General features: G+C 53.8%; 1 protein-coding gene across 6 annotated transcripts in view; it reads left to right on the top strand.

The window, feature by feature from the left end:
* setd2 (SET domain containing 2, histone lysine methyltransferase) overlaps positions 1-15596 on the top strand; it is a 128229-nt gene that overhangs the window by 25831 nt on the left and 86802 nt on the right. For 5 of the 6 annotated variants that reach the window (XR_010975031.1, XM_068031516.1, XM_068031520.1 and 2 more), the window contains exon 2: positions 1862-1982. The exons of the other annotated variant lie outside the window; for it this stretch is intronic. Coding sequence is in view for 4 of the 5 variants with exons in the window: in XM_068031516.1 (XP_067887617.1) it covers positions 1862-1982 (121 nt within the window). In the remaining variant the exon portion in view is untranslated. The remainder of the gene's footprint in view (positions 1-1861; positions 1983-15596) is intronic. 6 annotated transcript variants of the gene reach the window in all.

Below are 15596 nucleotides of genomic sequence, written 5' to 3' on the forward strand. Positions count from 1 at the left end.
TTGTGTGTATGTGTGTGTATATAGAAGAGTGTTAGCTTAGCTCACTTGGAAGTGGTCACATCTGGGTCAGAAACTTCTCTCCTATCAGGAACTGCACGTGTAATCTTATTACAGTGAAGCAAAGCTTCATGTAGGCCCTTGCCATGTATGAGAAGGAAGGATGGAGTTCATAAAGTTTGAGTAGTATTAAGTGAGAAATGTTGCCCTGGTGGAAGAACTCAGTGTCTGAATGGTGGCAGCAAATCTTGTAAGGCCCACCTGAGCAGCAGTCAGTCGGAGCTAAGTGGTAGTGATCTCGTCTCTGAGTCAGAAAGTCATGGGTTCAAGCCCCACTCCAGAGACGTAAGCCCAAAATCCAGGCTGGCTCTTCAGCCTAGTACTGAATGAATGCTGCACTGTTGGAGTGCCAGCTTTTGGATGAGACATTAAACCTGTCTGTCTTCTCAAGAGGATGTAAAAGATCCCATGGCATTATTTGAAAAAGAGCAGGGGTGTTCTTCCAGTGTCCTGCCAATATTTACCCCTCAACCAGCACCTAAAACAGATGATTTGGTCATTTGTTTCATTGGGGGCTCTTGCTGTATGCACATTGACTGCCCCATTTTCTGTTCTTCAGCTGTAAAGATTCCTGAGGCCTGTGTGTCAGCTGTTCTGAAGGAGAGCGCCTCCTTTGGTATCCCATTGTCGTGTACATACAAACATATGAATTGGGAGCAGGAGTAGGCCACTCGGCCCTTTGAGCCTGCTCCGCCACTCAATAAGTTCATGGCTGAACTGATTAATCCACATTTCCACCTATCCCCGATAACCTTCCACCCCCTTGTGTAGGGCTGCCTTCATCCAAAACAGTAATGGGAATGAATCATAGGATCGATTAAATGTAAGCATTGAATAAGTTAAACTGGAGGATATTCAATGAGGACTTGCCAGAGCTCTCAAATCTGTTAAAGTTCTTTTATTTAAAAAAAAAAATTGCTTCTGGAAAGTCATTAGAACCCTTTTATAAATTGAGAAGTCTAGATTTTAAAATATGTTGCACCAAAGATGCGCACTCCAGATAATTACAAGTAGGGGAGGCCATTCATCAATCCAGACACATCCGGTCGTCACTTCATTGTAACGTCCAACTGATTCTTGAGTGATTCCAGAATTCTTGTCTCTCCCATTATCTGGGAGTTTATTACAAGTGGTGGCCACTCTGCATGAAGAAGAATTTCCTGACATCAATCCTCAATTTGCCTTTTACTAGTCTGAGCCTCAGTCTTCATGTAGCTGTTCTGTTGGTTTGCAGTCGGCTCCCTGTTTGATTGTACACAGGAGCCCCTGTCTCAGCTGAAGCAGAACCTGGGTTCACAATGGTCAAACCGATTTAACTGAATTGCCAATTTGCTCGGCTAGATAATAGCACAGCTCACTAATAGTAAACAGGGTATTGGCTGGGAGCCTAACAGTGTGAGGGAACAGGATTAACAGCAGTAGAGCTGTTAAGATACGTAGGGTGCTGGGGGCAGGGGCTACTGAGTGACAGAGTAAAAGCACATAGTTTTATTTTTTAATGTCTTGCCCCTGGGTTTGCTAGCAACAGGATCCAGGAAATCCATGAAGTTCCTGGAGACTCCAGGACAATCCTGAAGGGTTGGTACACGCTTTCTTTAGATGTTTGGTTGAGTTATGGGGATGACAACCGCTCTGATGGAAAGTACTCATGGGTTTTTGTTAACAAGGTAAAGTTTTGCACGAAACTTTACCCGGGAAAATAATCAAGATGGCATATAACAGGGGTTACACTGTAATATTCACTTTGTCAAATTTACTTTAAAAAAAATAACTCATTTTCCTTTCTTTCTTTCCCTTCCCCAAGGGCTCATGCCTCTCCTCACCCTCCATCCCCCGCGAGGGAAGGTTGGACGGAACTGCAGATGTCGCCTGGACCATCGAACGCATCTCCAAGTTCAGTCCACAGGACATGTGCTTGCTGTGGGGTGAGACAGACAATTCATTCTCATCTCTCTCTCTCTCTCTCTCTCTCTCTCTCTCTCTCCTCCCCCCCCCCCCTTCTCTCTCCTCCCCCCCTTCTCTCTCCTCCCACCCCTTCTCTCTCCTCCCCCCCTTCTCTCTCCTCCCCCCCTTCTCTCTCCTCCCCCCCTTCTCTCTCCTCCCCCCTTCTCTCCTCCTCCCCCCCTTCTCTCTCCTCCCCCCCTTCTCTCTTCCTCCCCCCCTTCTCTCTCCTCCCCCCCTTCTCTCTCCTCCCCCCTTCTCTCTCCTCCCCCCCTTCTCTCTCCTCCCCCCTTCTCTCTCCTCCCCCCCTTCTCTCTCCTCCCCCCCTTCTCTCTTCCTCCCCCCCCTTCTCTCTCACTCCCCCCCCTTCTCTCTCCTCCCCCCCTTCTCTCTCCTCCCCCCCCTTCTCTCTCCTCCCCCCCCCCCTTCTCTCTCCTCCCCCCCCTTCTCTCATCTCCCCCCCCTTCTCTCTCCTCCCCCCCTTCTCTCCTCCTCCCCCCCCTTCTCTCTCCTCCCCCCCCTTCTCTCTCCTCCCCCCCCCTTCTCTCTCTCCCCCCCCCTTCTCCTCTCCGCCCCCCCCTTCTCTCGTCCTCCCCCCCTTCTCTCTCCTCCCCCCCTTCTCTCTCTCCCCCCCTTCTCATCCTCCCCCCCCTTCTCTCTCCTCCCCCCCTTCTCTCTCCTCCTCCCCCCCTTCTCTCTTCCTCCCCCCCCTTCTCTCTCCTCCCCCCCCTTCTCTCTCCTCCCCCCCCTTCTCTCATCCTCCCCCCCCCTTCTCTCTCCTCCCCCCCCCTTTCTCTCTCCTCCCCCCCCCTTCTCTCATCCTCCCCCCCCCCTCTCTCTCCTCCCCCCCCCCCTTCTCTCTCCTCCCCCCCCTTCTCTCTCCTCCCCCCCTTCTCTCTCCTCCCCCCCCTTCTCTCTCCTCCCCCCCCTCTCTCTCCTCCCCCCCCTTTCTCTCTCTCCTCCCCCCCCTTCTCTCCTCCTCCCCCCCCTTCTCTCTCCTCCCCCCCCTTCTCTCTCCTCCCCCCCCTTCTCTCTCCGCCCCCCCCTTCTCTCTCCTCCCCCCCTTCTCTCTTCCTCCCCCCCCTTCTCTCCTCCTCCCCCCCCTTCTCTCATCCTCCCCCCCCTTCTCTCTCCTCCCCCCCCTTCTCTCTCCTCCCCCCCTTCTCTCTCCTCCCCCCTCCCTTCTCTCTCCTCCCCCCCCCTTCTCTCTCCTCCCCCCCCTTCTCTCATCCTCCCCCCTCCCTCTCTCTCCTCCCCCCCCTTCTCTCTCCTCCCCCCCCCTTCTCTCTCCTCCCCCCCCTTCTCTCTCCTCCCCCCCCCTTCTCTCTCCTCCCCCCCCCTTCTCTCTCTCTCCCCCCCCCTTCTCTCTCCTCCCCCCCCCTTCTCTCTCCTCCCCCCCCCTTCTCTCTCCTCCCCCCCCCCTTCTCTCTCCTCCCCCCCCCTTCTCTCTCCTCCCCCCCCCTTCTCTCTCCTCCCCCCCCTTCTCTCTCCTCCCCCCCCCTTCTCTCTCCTCCCCCCCTTCTCTCTCCTGCCCCCCCCTTCTCTCTCCTCCCCCCCCTTCTCTCTTCCTCACCCCCCCTTCTCTCTCCTCCCCCCCCCTTCTCTCTCCTCCCCCCCCTTCTCTCTCTCTCCCCCCCCTTCTCTCTCCTCCCCACCGATCCCCCTTCTCTCTCCTCCCCCCCCCTTCTCTCTCCTCCCCCCCATTCTCTCCGGACTCCCCACCCTGCTCTCTCCTCCCCCCCCTTCTCTCTCCTCCCCCCCCTTCTCTCTCCTCCCCCCCTTCTCTCTCCTCCCCCCCCTTCTCTCTCCTCCCCCCCCTTCTCTCTCCTCCCCCCCCTTCTCTCTCCTCCCCCCCCTTCTCTCTCCTCCCCCCCCCTTCTCTCTCCTCCCCCCCCCTTCTCTCTCCTCCCCCCCCCTTCTCTCCTCCCCCCCCCTTCTCTCTCCTCCCCCCCCCTTCTCTCTCCTCCCCCCCCTTCTCTCTCCTCCCCCCCCCTTCTCTCTCCTCCCCCCCCCTTCTCTCTCCTCCCCCCCCCTTCTCTCTCCTCTCCCCCCCCCTTCTCTCTCCTCCCCCCCCCCTCTCTCATCTCCTCCCCCCCCCCTTCCTCTCCTCCCCCCCCTTCTCTCCTCCCCCCCCCTTCTCTCTCTCCCCCCCCCTTCTCTCTCCTCCCCCCCCTTCTCTCTCCTCCCCCCCCCTTCTCTCTCCTCCCCCCCCTTCTCTCTCCTCCCCCCCCCTTCTCTCTCCTCCCCCCCCTTCTCTCTCCTCCCCCCCCTTCTCTCTCCTCCCCCCCCCTTCTCTCTCCTCCCCCCCCCTTCTCTCTCCTCCCCCCCCTTCTCTCTCCTCCCCCCCCTTCTCTCTCCTCCCCCCCCCTTCTCTCTCCTCCCCCCCCCTTCTCTCTCCTCCCCCCCCTTCTCTCTCCTCCCCCCCCCCTTCTCTCTCCTCCCCCCCCTTCTCTCCCTCCACCCCCCTTCTCTCTCCTCCCCCCCCCCTTCTCTCTCCTCCCCCCCCCTTCTCTCTCCTCCCCCCCCCCCTTCTCTCTCCTCCCCCCCCCCCTTCTCTCTCCTCCCCCCCCCCCTTCTCTCTCCTCCCCCCCTTCTCTCTCCTCCCCCCCCTTCTCTCTCCTCCCCCCCCCTTCTCTCTCCTCCCCCCCCGTTCTCTCTCCTCCCCCCCCCCTCTCTCTCCTCCCCCCCCCCTTCTCTCTCTCCTCCCCCCCCCCTTCTCTCTCCTCCCCCCCCCCCCTTCTCTCTCCTCCCCCCCCCTTCTCTCTCCTCCCCCCCCCCTTCTCTCTCCTCCCCCCCCCCTTCTCTCTCCTCCCCCCCCCCTTCTCTCTCCTCCCCCCCCCCTTCTCTCTCCTCCCCCCCCCCTTCTCTCTCCTCCCCCCCCCCTTCTCTCTCCTCCCCCCCCCCTTCTCTCTCCTCCCCCCCCCCTTCTCTCTCCTCCCCCCCCCCCTTCTCTCTCCTCCCCCCCCCCTTCTCTCTCCTCCCCCCCCCCTTCTCTCTCCTCCCCCCCCCCTTCTCTCTCCTCCCCCCCCTTCTCTCTCCTCCCCCCCCCCTTCTCTCTCCTCCCCCCCCCCTTCTCTCTCCTCCCCCCCCCCTTCTCTCTCCTCCCCCCCCCTTCTCTCTCCTCCCCCCCCCCCTTCTCTCTCCTCCCCCCCCCTTCTCTCTCCTCCCCCCCCTTCTCTCTCCTCCCCCCCCCTTCTCTCTCCTCCCCCCCCCCCTTCTCTCTCCTCCCCCCCCCCTTCTCTCTCCTCCCCCCCCCCCTTCTCTCTCCTCCCCCCCCCCTTCTCTCTCCTCCCCCCCCCCTTCTCTCTCCTCCCCCCCCCCTTCTCTCTCCTCCCCCCCCCCTTCTCTCTCCTCCCCCCCCCTTCTCTCTCCTCCCCCCCCCCTTCTCTCTCCTCCCCCCCCCCTTCTCTCTCCTCCCACCCCCCGTTCTCTCTCCTCCCCCCCCCCTTCTCTCTCCTCCCCCCCCCTTCTCTCTCCTCCCCCCCCCTTCTCTCTCCTCCCCCCCCCCTTCTCTCTCCTCCCCCCCCCCTTCTCTCTTCCTCCCCCCCCCCTTCTCTCTCCTCCCCCCCCCCTTCTCTCTCCTCCCCCCCCCCCTTCTCTCTCCTCCCCCCCCCTTCTCTCTCCTCCCCCCCCCTTCTCTCTCCTCCCCCCCCCCTTCTCTCTCCTCCCCCCCCCCCTTCTCTCTCCTCCCCCCCCCTTCTCTCTCCTCCCCCCCCTTCTCTCTCCTCCCCCCCCCCTTCTCTCTCCTCCCCCCCCCCCTTCTCTCTCCTCCCCCCGCCCCCTTCTCTCTCTCTCCCCCCCCCCCTTCTCTCTCCTCCCCCCCCCTTCTCTCTCCTCCCCCCCCCCTTCTCTCTCCTCCCCCCCCCCTTCTCTCTCCTCCCCCCCTTCTCTCTCCTCCCCCCCCCTTCTCTCTCCTCCCCCCCCCTTCTCTCTCCTCCCCCCCCCTTCTCTCTCCTCCCCCCCCTTCTCTCTCCTCCCCCCCCCCTTCTCTCTCCTCCCCCCCCCTTCTCTCTCCTCCCCCCCCCCTTCCTCTCCTCCCCCCCCCCTTCTCTCTCCTCCCCCCCCTTCTCTCTCCTCCCCCCCCCCTTCTCTCTCCTCCCCCCCCCTTCTCTCTCCTCCCCCCCCCTTCTCTCTCCTCCCCCCCCCTTCTCTCTCCTCCCCCCCCTTCTCTCTCCTCCCCCCCCCCTTCTCTCTCCTCCCCCCCCCTTCTCTCTCCTCCCCCCCCTTCTCTCTCCTCCCCCCCTTCTCTCTCCTCCCCCCCCTTCTCTCTCCTCCCCCCCCCTTTCTCTCTCCTCCCCCCCCCCCTTCTCTCTCCTCCCCCCCCCTTCTCTCTCCTCCCCCCCCTTCTCTCTCCTCCCCCCCCCTTCTCTCTCCTCCCCCCCCCTTCTCTCTCCTCCCCCCCCCTTCTCTCTCCTCCCCCCCCTTCTCTCTCCTCCCCCCCCCTTCTCTCTCCTCCCCCCCCCTTCTCTCTCCTCCCCCCCCCTTCTCTCTCCTCCCCCCCCCTTCTCTCTCTCCCCCCCCCTTCTCTCTCCTCCCCCCCCTTCTCTCTCCTCCCCCCCCCTTCTCTCTCCTCCCCCCCCCTTCTCTCCTCCTCCCCCCCCCTTCTCTCCTCCTCCCTCCCCTCCCCCCCTCTGTGTGATAGGGTGGAGGTCAAAATGATGAAAGTAGTGATGGTGCAAGACAATTAGGTGATAATGGGACAAATCTCGAAACAAAAAATGGGCCCTGGAGAGGTGTAAATGGTTTTGGCGGAATAGCAGAGGGTGAGGGTAGCAGCAGTGTGTAACATTGTACATATTAACAAAAGGAGGCCATACAGCCCATCATTTCTGTGCTGGCTCTTTGAAAGAGCTATCCAATGCGTCCCACTCTTACCCATAGCCATGCAATTTTTTTTCTTTTTATGTATATATCCAATTTTGAAAGTTTGTATCTTTTGAAAGTTACGATTGAATTTGCTGCCACTACCCTTTCAGATTGTGCATTCCAGATCATCATAATTCACTGCATTAACAAAAAAAAACTCTTATCTCCCCTCTGGTTCTTTAGCCAATTACTTGGAAGGAAAGGAAGACCTTTTCAAGCTGTAGGCACTGTTGTAATTTCCAATTACGCAGCCAATTTGTGCATAGCAAGGTCCCACAAATAGCAATGCAAGTTAAAGTGTTCCAGTGATATTGGTTGAGTGATAAATATTGTCCAGGTCACAGGGAGAACTCCTCTTTGAAATAGTGTCATGGGATCTTTGATGTCCACCAGAGAGGTCATCAGGTGAACATCTCATCTCAAAGATGGTAGTCCCACAGGAACGGGAACCTTGACTGATATTTTTACTTTACTATTGGAAAGAGGCCAATTTTTGTGCCATTTCTCCATCAGCCAGTCAAAGGATGGAAACTGGGACCTTGTTGGCCAGTAGCACAGAGTGGTGAATCTTAAAAAATTTATTTTGTGCGGCCCTGGTCATCATCCACAAGAATCTAGCTGTATTTAGCTAACAAACATCTAACAAGAGAATAAGACAGACAGAGAATATGAGAATGGGGTAGCGTCTGACATAAAAGGGAACTTGAAAGTCTTTTTATAAACACATAAATAGTAGAAGGATAGTCAAAGACCAGGGTGGGACTGATTAGGGACCAAAAAGGAGATATTCTTGTTGAGGTCGAATGGCTGAGGTACTAAATGTGTACTTTGCATCTGTCCTCACTGGAGAAGAGTATGCTGTCAATAAAAGGAGACGACAATTGAATAAGATGAAAATGTTGGCAGTATTCAAAGTAGAAAAGTCACCCAGTCCAGATGGGATGCATCCTAGGTCTGCACATTTGGCGTGGCAAGAGTGAGCACATTACAACAGTGACAGCACCATACTATACAATGGTGAGTGTCTTTGTGATGAAGATTTCACACTACACGATGGAGGGTCTCCTTATGGTAATAGTGCCATGATGTATGAAGAAGGATATCCTAATGGTGATGGTGTTTCACTACACAATGGAGGGTGTCCTGGTGGTGGTGATGTCGCATTGCCTTATGGAGATGTCCTCACAGTGATGGTGTCACATTGCACGAAGAAGGGTGTCCTCGTGGTGGCGGTGTCACTACACAATGAAGAATATACTTGTGATGGTTTCTTATGATACCATGGAAAAGTTGGCCTTACAGGGATGGTGTCACTACACGATGAAGGATATCCTCACGGTGATGATGTCACACTATATGACGGAGGTGTCCTGATGGTAGTGTCACTACACGATGAATGATTTCCTCATGATGTCACACTACACCATGGAAAGTTGGCCACACGAGGACAGCGTCACTACACAATAAAGGATGTCCTGGCAGTGATGGTACAAAATGCATTTTATGACTTTTGGACAAGCCTACATCGCTAAGTGTTGTCCTGCTTGGAATGAGCTGTGATGAAATAACAAACAATGAACTGGAGGAATTAAATAAAAGTCAACTTTTGAACTGAGCCAGAAGAAAATGGACACCTTTGTACCACGGACAAAGTGGAGTAAAGGTCAGGTGACTTCTCCTGAATTGTCAATAAACACATCTGTCTGTGGAGGATGAAACTCATTAACCTCGTCTGAATTAGCTCTGGGGAGAACCCATTGAAATTGAAAGGAGCCCATTACATATTGATGACTCCCATCTACAGGAATGAACTAACAAAGGTTCTGTAGACAGACTGACTCCACAACCCAAACCAAGATGAATAGGTGTGAAGTAGCACCATTTTAACAGAATGGTCCCCATCCAGATGCCAACAGATAGCAATGGTTTCCATATCCTGGACCATTGTGTGCTCACACCAGGGGAAACGGCCCTGTGTCACCTGGCAGACTGAAATGTGATGGATGTTTACCTTAAAAGGTAGCTCTCTGAAAAAAGGGGCGAGATCAACCCAGGACCACAGAAAGCCAGAGGCTGAGATATACAGGCCAGCTAAGCAGAAGTACCCTGCTGAATAACAACTTGAGCAGCCACTGCAGCAGAGAAATTGCAAGGTGAATTAGAGATTGTCCATCTTTGAAAGTATATCAGATTCACACCACCAACTTTGGGCTGAGTTTTAACCACATAAGGCTACAACACTTCAACTCCAAGACCAGGAACATTCAGGCCTGCAACACCATTATGAAATTTCCTCCTGAAAGAAACTCTGAAGGGTATTTAAGCAACGGACTGCTGTACAGTAATTTGGACTTTAATTGCATCCTACCCTTTTCTCTCTCTCTCACTCTCTTTCCTTGTGTGTGGGTGAGGTTGCAACTATTTTGAGAATTTGGTTAAAAATAAAGTTATCTTTTTTTTGCCCCATGAGTAAACCTGTCGTTTGTTTATTTGACCCCAAAACATTCGGGGACTATGACATTTTTTTTTTTAGCAAAACTCCATCTGCGGTCAGTTGGGAGGTGAAAAGTGGAAGCCACCCACACCACTTACCATCTGTCTGTAATAGTGTGAACAGGGCAGATCAGCACAACAGGGTATGAGACGTACGATTGAAGAGGGAAGGGAGACTCTTGGAATCAAAGATACTTGTGCAATTTTTCACCATTGAAATATATATTTTCCTTCTGACCCAGTGACCTTTTTCTAATGACAGATTACACCAGCTGGAAGTTAAGCTAGGCGGTGGATGTAAATAACATGCTAATGTAAAAGCACTTTAGCTGAGGTGATAGAGATCAGGCCTGTTTGCATTCACACAGCTGTAATGTTGCAGTTCTAAAACCCTCTGATCATTACCTCTTTGACTCTGTGTTTTCAGACCAATGGGAGCACTGTGTCAGGCTTCAAAAATTCATGCAGACTTAGTGTGATTGAGTTTCTGCTGGAGCTGTGATCAGATTAAATCTGGTGTTACTGTCAGTCCCCTCAATGTTCTACCCATGCCACAGACAATGCACAACTGGTGCACAAGTTGACTTGTAATGTGATATCAGGCCATTAGTGTTCTTGGTCAAAGTACAAAGATTGGAGCAGTGCAGTCTGATATGTCTCCCACCTTCTCTGATACTGCTGCCGCCTGCCAATTTGGCGCTCTTGCTGTATGTGCGTGCGTGTGTCCCCCTCTATGACTCATTCTTTGTCTATAACCTGCTACGTCTCTCCTGCTCGTGTTCTGTCCCTGTGTGTTTCGCTCTTGCACTCTTTTTCTCGCACGCTCTGGCTTTCTCCCTCTCCTCCCCTCCGCTCCCTCCTGTTTACACTTTTGTTAGTCTCTGTCACTCTCTTTATCTGACTCCCATAACTTAAGTTGGCTTTCTCCAACATCTTGTATTGTATTTGATGGAGGTGTTCAAAATCATGAGGGGTCTGGACAGGGTAGATAGAGAAATACTGTTTCCATTGGTGGAGGGATCAAGAATGAGGGCACAGATTTAAGGTAATTTGCAAAAGAAGTAAGAACAACATGAGGAAAAACGTTCATGCAATGAATGGTTAGGATCTGGAATGCATTGCCTGAGTGTGTGGTGGAGGTAGGTTCAATCAAGCCATTCAAGAGGGAATTGGATAATCTGAAAAGGAAGAATGCAGGGCTACAGGGAGAAGGTGGGGGGAGTGACAGTAGGTAAGCTGCGCTTTCATCGAGCTGGTGCAGACATGTTGGGCTGGATTGCCTCTTTGTGATTCTGTATTTATATGGCTGTTATGTTTCTGGTCAGTGGTGCCCCCCAGGATGTTGATGGTATGCAGTTGAATGTCAAAGGGAAGTGGTTGGACTCTTGTTGGAGATGGTCATTGCCTGGCACTTGTGTGACATGAATGCTACTTACCACTTATCAGTCCAAGCCAGAATATTGTCCAAACCTTGCTGCATGTGGGCACAGATTGCTTCCATATCTGAGGAGTTGCGAATGGAACTCAACACTGTGCAATCTTGGTGAACATCCCCCCTTCTGACCTTATGATGGAGGAAGTTCATTGAAGCAGCTGAAGATGGTTGGGCCTAGGTCACTGTCCTGAGGAACACCTGTAATGATGTCTTGGCGCTGCGATGATTGGCCTCCAACCACCTCAACCGTCTTCCTTTGTGCTAGATACGATTCCAACCACTGAAGTGTTTTCCAACCTCTGATTTCCATTGAGTTCAATTTTACTGGGGTCCCTTGATGCCACACTCAGTCAAATGCTGCCTTGATAGGGGCAGTTATTCTCACCTCACCTCTGGAATTCAGCTCTTTTGTCGATGTTTGGATCAAGGCTGTAATGAGGTCTGGAGCTGAGCGTGTGGCTGTTTGTATGAAGGGTGTGACTGCGAGTGAGGCAGGTATGCAAATCGAAAAGGCAGAAGTGGGGGAGCCTCAGCCCTTGCAATTGTCTAATAGGTTAGAGGTTCTTGCAGCCTGTATGGATGAAAGCTGGAGCTGCAGGGTGGATGAGTGAGTGAACTGACCATGGCACCGTGGTGCAGGGAGCCATTCAAGCGGGGCAAGTTATTGGAATGTAGTGGTAGTAGGGGACAGTATAATCAGGGGGGTTGAAACCGTTCTCTGCAGCCAAGAGCGAGAATCCAGAAGGCTGTGTTGCCTGCCTGGTGCCAAGGTTCGGGATATTTGCTCTGGGTTGGAGAGGGACTTGCAGTGGGAGGGGGAGGATCCAGTTGTTGTGGTCCATGTAGGTACCAATGATGTAGGTAGGACTAGGAAAGAGGTTCTGCTTGGAGAGTATGAGCAGCTAAACTAAAAAGCAGAACCTCAACGGTAATATTTGCTGAACCATGAGCAAATTCATAGAAATCATAGTTTTTTAAAATTCATTCAGGGATGTGGGCATCGCTGGCCAGGCCAGCATTTATTGCCCTTCCCTAATTGCCCTTGAGAAGGTGGTGGTGAGCTGCCTTCTTGAACCGCTGCAGTCCATTTGGGGTAGGTATACCCACAGTGCTGTTAGGAAGGGAGTTCCAGGATTTTGACCCAGCGACAGTGAAGGAACGGCGATATAGTTCCAAGTCAGGATGGTGTGTGGCTTGGAGGGGAACTTGCAGGTGGTGGTGTTCCCATGCATTTGCTGCCCTTGTCCTTCTAGTTGGTAGAGGTCGCGGGTTTGGAAGGTGCTGTCTAAGGAGCCTTGGTGCATTGCTGCAGTTAGAACCCAGAAAAAGGCCATTCAGCCCATCGTGTGGCGCTGGCAGAAAAAAAACTAGCCGCCCATTCTAATCCCACCTTCCAGCACCTGGTCCGTAGCCTTGCAGGTTACAGCACTTTAGGTGCAGGTCCAGGCACGTTTTAAATGAGTTGAGGGTTTCAGCCTCCACCACCGTTACTGGCGGTGAATTCCAAATACTCACCACCCTCTGGGTGTAAACGTTTTTCCTCAGGCCCCTCGAATCCTTTTACCAATCACCTTAAATCCGTGCCCCCTGGTAATTGACCTCTCCGCTAGGGGGAATAGGTCCTTCCTGTCTACTCTGTCTAGGCCCCTCATAATTTTGTACACTTCAATGAAGTCACCCCTTCAACCTCCTTTGTTCTAAGGAAAACAAACCTAGCCGAGGCGGGAGGCGTGCACTGTTTAGTCCCACTTCTCCACAGGTCAAAACATATATTTTAAAATTTCCCACTTACTAATACAGTCAGTCATATACTTTTATTTCCCACAATAGAACAACTCTTAACTAGTAATGAAGTAAAACATAAGCACAGATTTAAATTCTAAAGTCCTCTTTTTACTTTGGCCTCGCGCTCGCTCTCTTGCTCGCTCTCGCTCGCTCTCTCGCGCTCGCTCTCTCGCTCTCGCGCTCTCCCTCTCGCGCTCTCCCTCTCGCGCTCTCCCTCTCGCGCTCTCCCTCTCGCGCTCTCCCTCTCGCGCTCTCCCTCTCGCGCTCTCCCTCTCGCGCTCTCCCTCTCGCGCTCTCCCTCTCGCGCTCTCCCTCTCGCGCTCTCCCTCTCGCGCTCTCCCTCTCGCGCTCTCCCTCTCGCGCTCTCCCTCTCGCGCTCTCCCTCTCGCGCTCTCCCTCTCGCGCTCTCCCTCTCGCGCGCTCCCTCTCGCGCGCTCCCTCTCGCGCGCTCCCTCTCGCGCGCTCCCTCTCGCGCGCTCCCTCTCGCGCGCTCCCTCTCGCGCGCTCCCTCTCGCGCGCTCCCTCTCGCGCGCTCCCTCTCGCGCGCTCCCTCTCGCGCGCTCCCTCTCGCGCGCTCCCTCTCGCGCGCTCCCTCTCGCGCGCTCCCTCTCGCGCGCTCCCTCTCGCGCGCTCCCTCTCGCGCGCTCCCTCTCGCGCGCTCCCTCTCGCGCGCTCCCTCTCGCGCGCTCCCTCTCGCGCGCTCCCTCTCGCGCGCTCCCTCTCGCGCGCTCCCTCTCGCGCGCTCCCTCTCGCGCGCTCCCTCTCGCGCGCTCCCTCTCGCGCGCTCCCTCTCGCGCGCTCCCTCTCGCGCGCTCCCTCTCGCGCGCTCCCTCTCGCGCGCTCCCTCTCGCGCGCTCCCTCTCGCGCGCTCCCTCTCGCGCGCTCCCTCTCGCGCGCTCCCTCTCGCGCGCTCCCTCTCGCGCTCGCCCTCTCGCGCTAAAACTAAAGAAAAGGTAAAACAAGAAAGGGGGCGGGGCCACTCATGCTCTGAAATTTTGAACTCGATGTTCAGTCCGGCAGGCTGTAGTGTGCCTGATCGGTAAACGAGGTGCTGTTCCTCAAGCTTGCGTTGATGTTCACTTGAACACTGCAGCAATCCCAGGACAGAGATGTGGGCATGAGAGCAGGGGGGAGTGTTAAAATGGCAAGTGACAGGAAGCTCGGGGTCATGTTTTCGGACTGAGTGGAGGTGTTCCGCAAAGCGGTCACCCAATCTGCGTTTGGTCTCACCAGAAGGGGGCGAGTTGTCCGGGGTAATGGAGGAGTGGACCAGGGTGTCATGGAGGGAACGATCCCTTCGGAATGCTAACTGGAGGCGAGGGAAAAATGCGTTTGGAGGTGGAAATGGCAGAGGATGATCCTTTGGATGTGGAGGCTGGAGGGGTGATAACATTCTGGAGTCTGCAGTTATCCTCTTTGCTATCAACTACATGGCCAATTTTTGTGTTGTGTGCAAATTTCCCAATCATGCCTCCCACATTTAAGTCCAAACCGTTAATATATACCACAAACAGCAAGGGACCCAACACTGAGCCCTGTGGAACACCACTGGAAACAGCTTTCCATTTGCAAAATCATCCGTTGACCATTACACTTTGTTTCCTGTCACTGAGCCAATTTTGGATCCAACTTGCCACATACCCCTGTATCCCATGGGCTTTTACTTTTCTGACTAGTCTAACATGAGGGACCTTGTCAAGTGTCTTACTAAAATCCATGTGGACAACATCCACTGCGCTACCCTCATCAATCCTTCCTCAAAGAATTCAGTTAAGATAGTAAGACACGACCTTCCCTTAACAAATCCATGCTAACTATCCCTGATTAATCTGTGCCTTTCTAAGTGACAGTTCATCCTATCTCTCAGAATTAATTCTAATAATTTGCCCACCACCGAGGTCAGACTGACCGGCCTATAATTGTTTGGTGTATCCCTCGCACCCTTTTTAAACAATAGTACAACGTTCGCAGGCCTCCAATCATCTTGTACCTCGCCTGTATCTAGAGAGGTTTTGAAAATGATCCTCAGAGCATCTGCTATTTCCTCCCTGGCTTCCTTTAACAGCTCCTTAAAATTTTCCTTCCCCCAATTTAGAACTCTTACTCCTGTTCTATCTTTGTCCTTTTCCATGACAATGCTAAATCTAACTCTATTATGGTTGCTATCTCCAAATAGGTCACCCACTGCTACTTCATCCGCTTGCCCAGCTTAATTTTTAATTACTCTCCTGTTTTTTCTCCTCCCTCCCTGCACAACTGAGCCACCCATGGTGCTCTGGTCATGACTTTCGCTGCACTCTCGAGGAACCCTTTCTGCCATCGGTACTCGGAACTTAATACCGGTTAGAAAGTGGGATGCCCTCCGGGGACTCCTGCACTACCTATCTTGTCCTTCTTGTCTGTGTGGCAGCCACCCAGTCCCTTTCTGTCTGCGCTCTCATAAGCTGTGGGGTGACCACCTCCTGAAAAGTGCTATCCACGTATTTTCATCCTCGTGAATGCACCTCAGTGACAGCATCTGCTCCTCGAGTTCCAGGAATCGGCGCTTGAGTTTTTGCATTTGGTGGCACTTTCTGCACATGTAGTTGTCCAGGACATGGGTAGAGTCCTTGAATCCCCACATGGCACAGGATATGCATTCAAAGGGTGTGAGCAGCCCTGCCATGGCTCAAATTATTTAATTACTGCACTAAAATTGGGAAGTTAAACAAACACAAACTGGTTATAAATAGAAGCAACAAATGAGTAACCACCTACAGACTACTGGTATTTTAGCTTCTACTTAGATAGACTTAAATGTTAAGAGAAAAAATAAAAATCAGCAAAATAAGAAAATACCCACCAGATACTCACCGACTACTGTGCCTCACCGCTCTCTCCCCTCTCGCGCTGTTTATAGCCCTGAAGACTCACCCAGCCAATCATCTACTTGCTTACCTGTGATTTCACACCTTTTTTTTCTTTCCGAACACTAGCAGGCTGGTGGCAGCAGCAGCTGGAGTAGGGTAAATAAGATTAG

The sequence above is a fragment of the Heterodontus francisci genome, chromosome 5 (genome assembly GCF_036365525.1).
Source record: "Heterodontus francisci isolate sHetFra1 chromosome 5, sHetFra1.hap1, whole genome shotgun sequence".
Taxonomy (NCBI): domain Eukaryota; kingdom Metazoa; phylum Chordata; class Chondrichthyes; order Heterodontiformes; family Heterodontidae; genus Heterodontus; species Heterodontus francisci.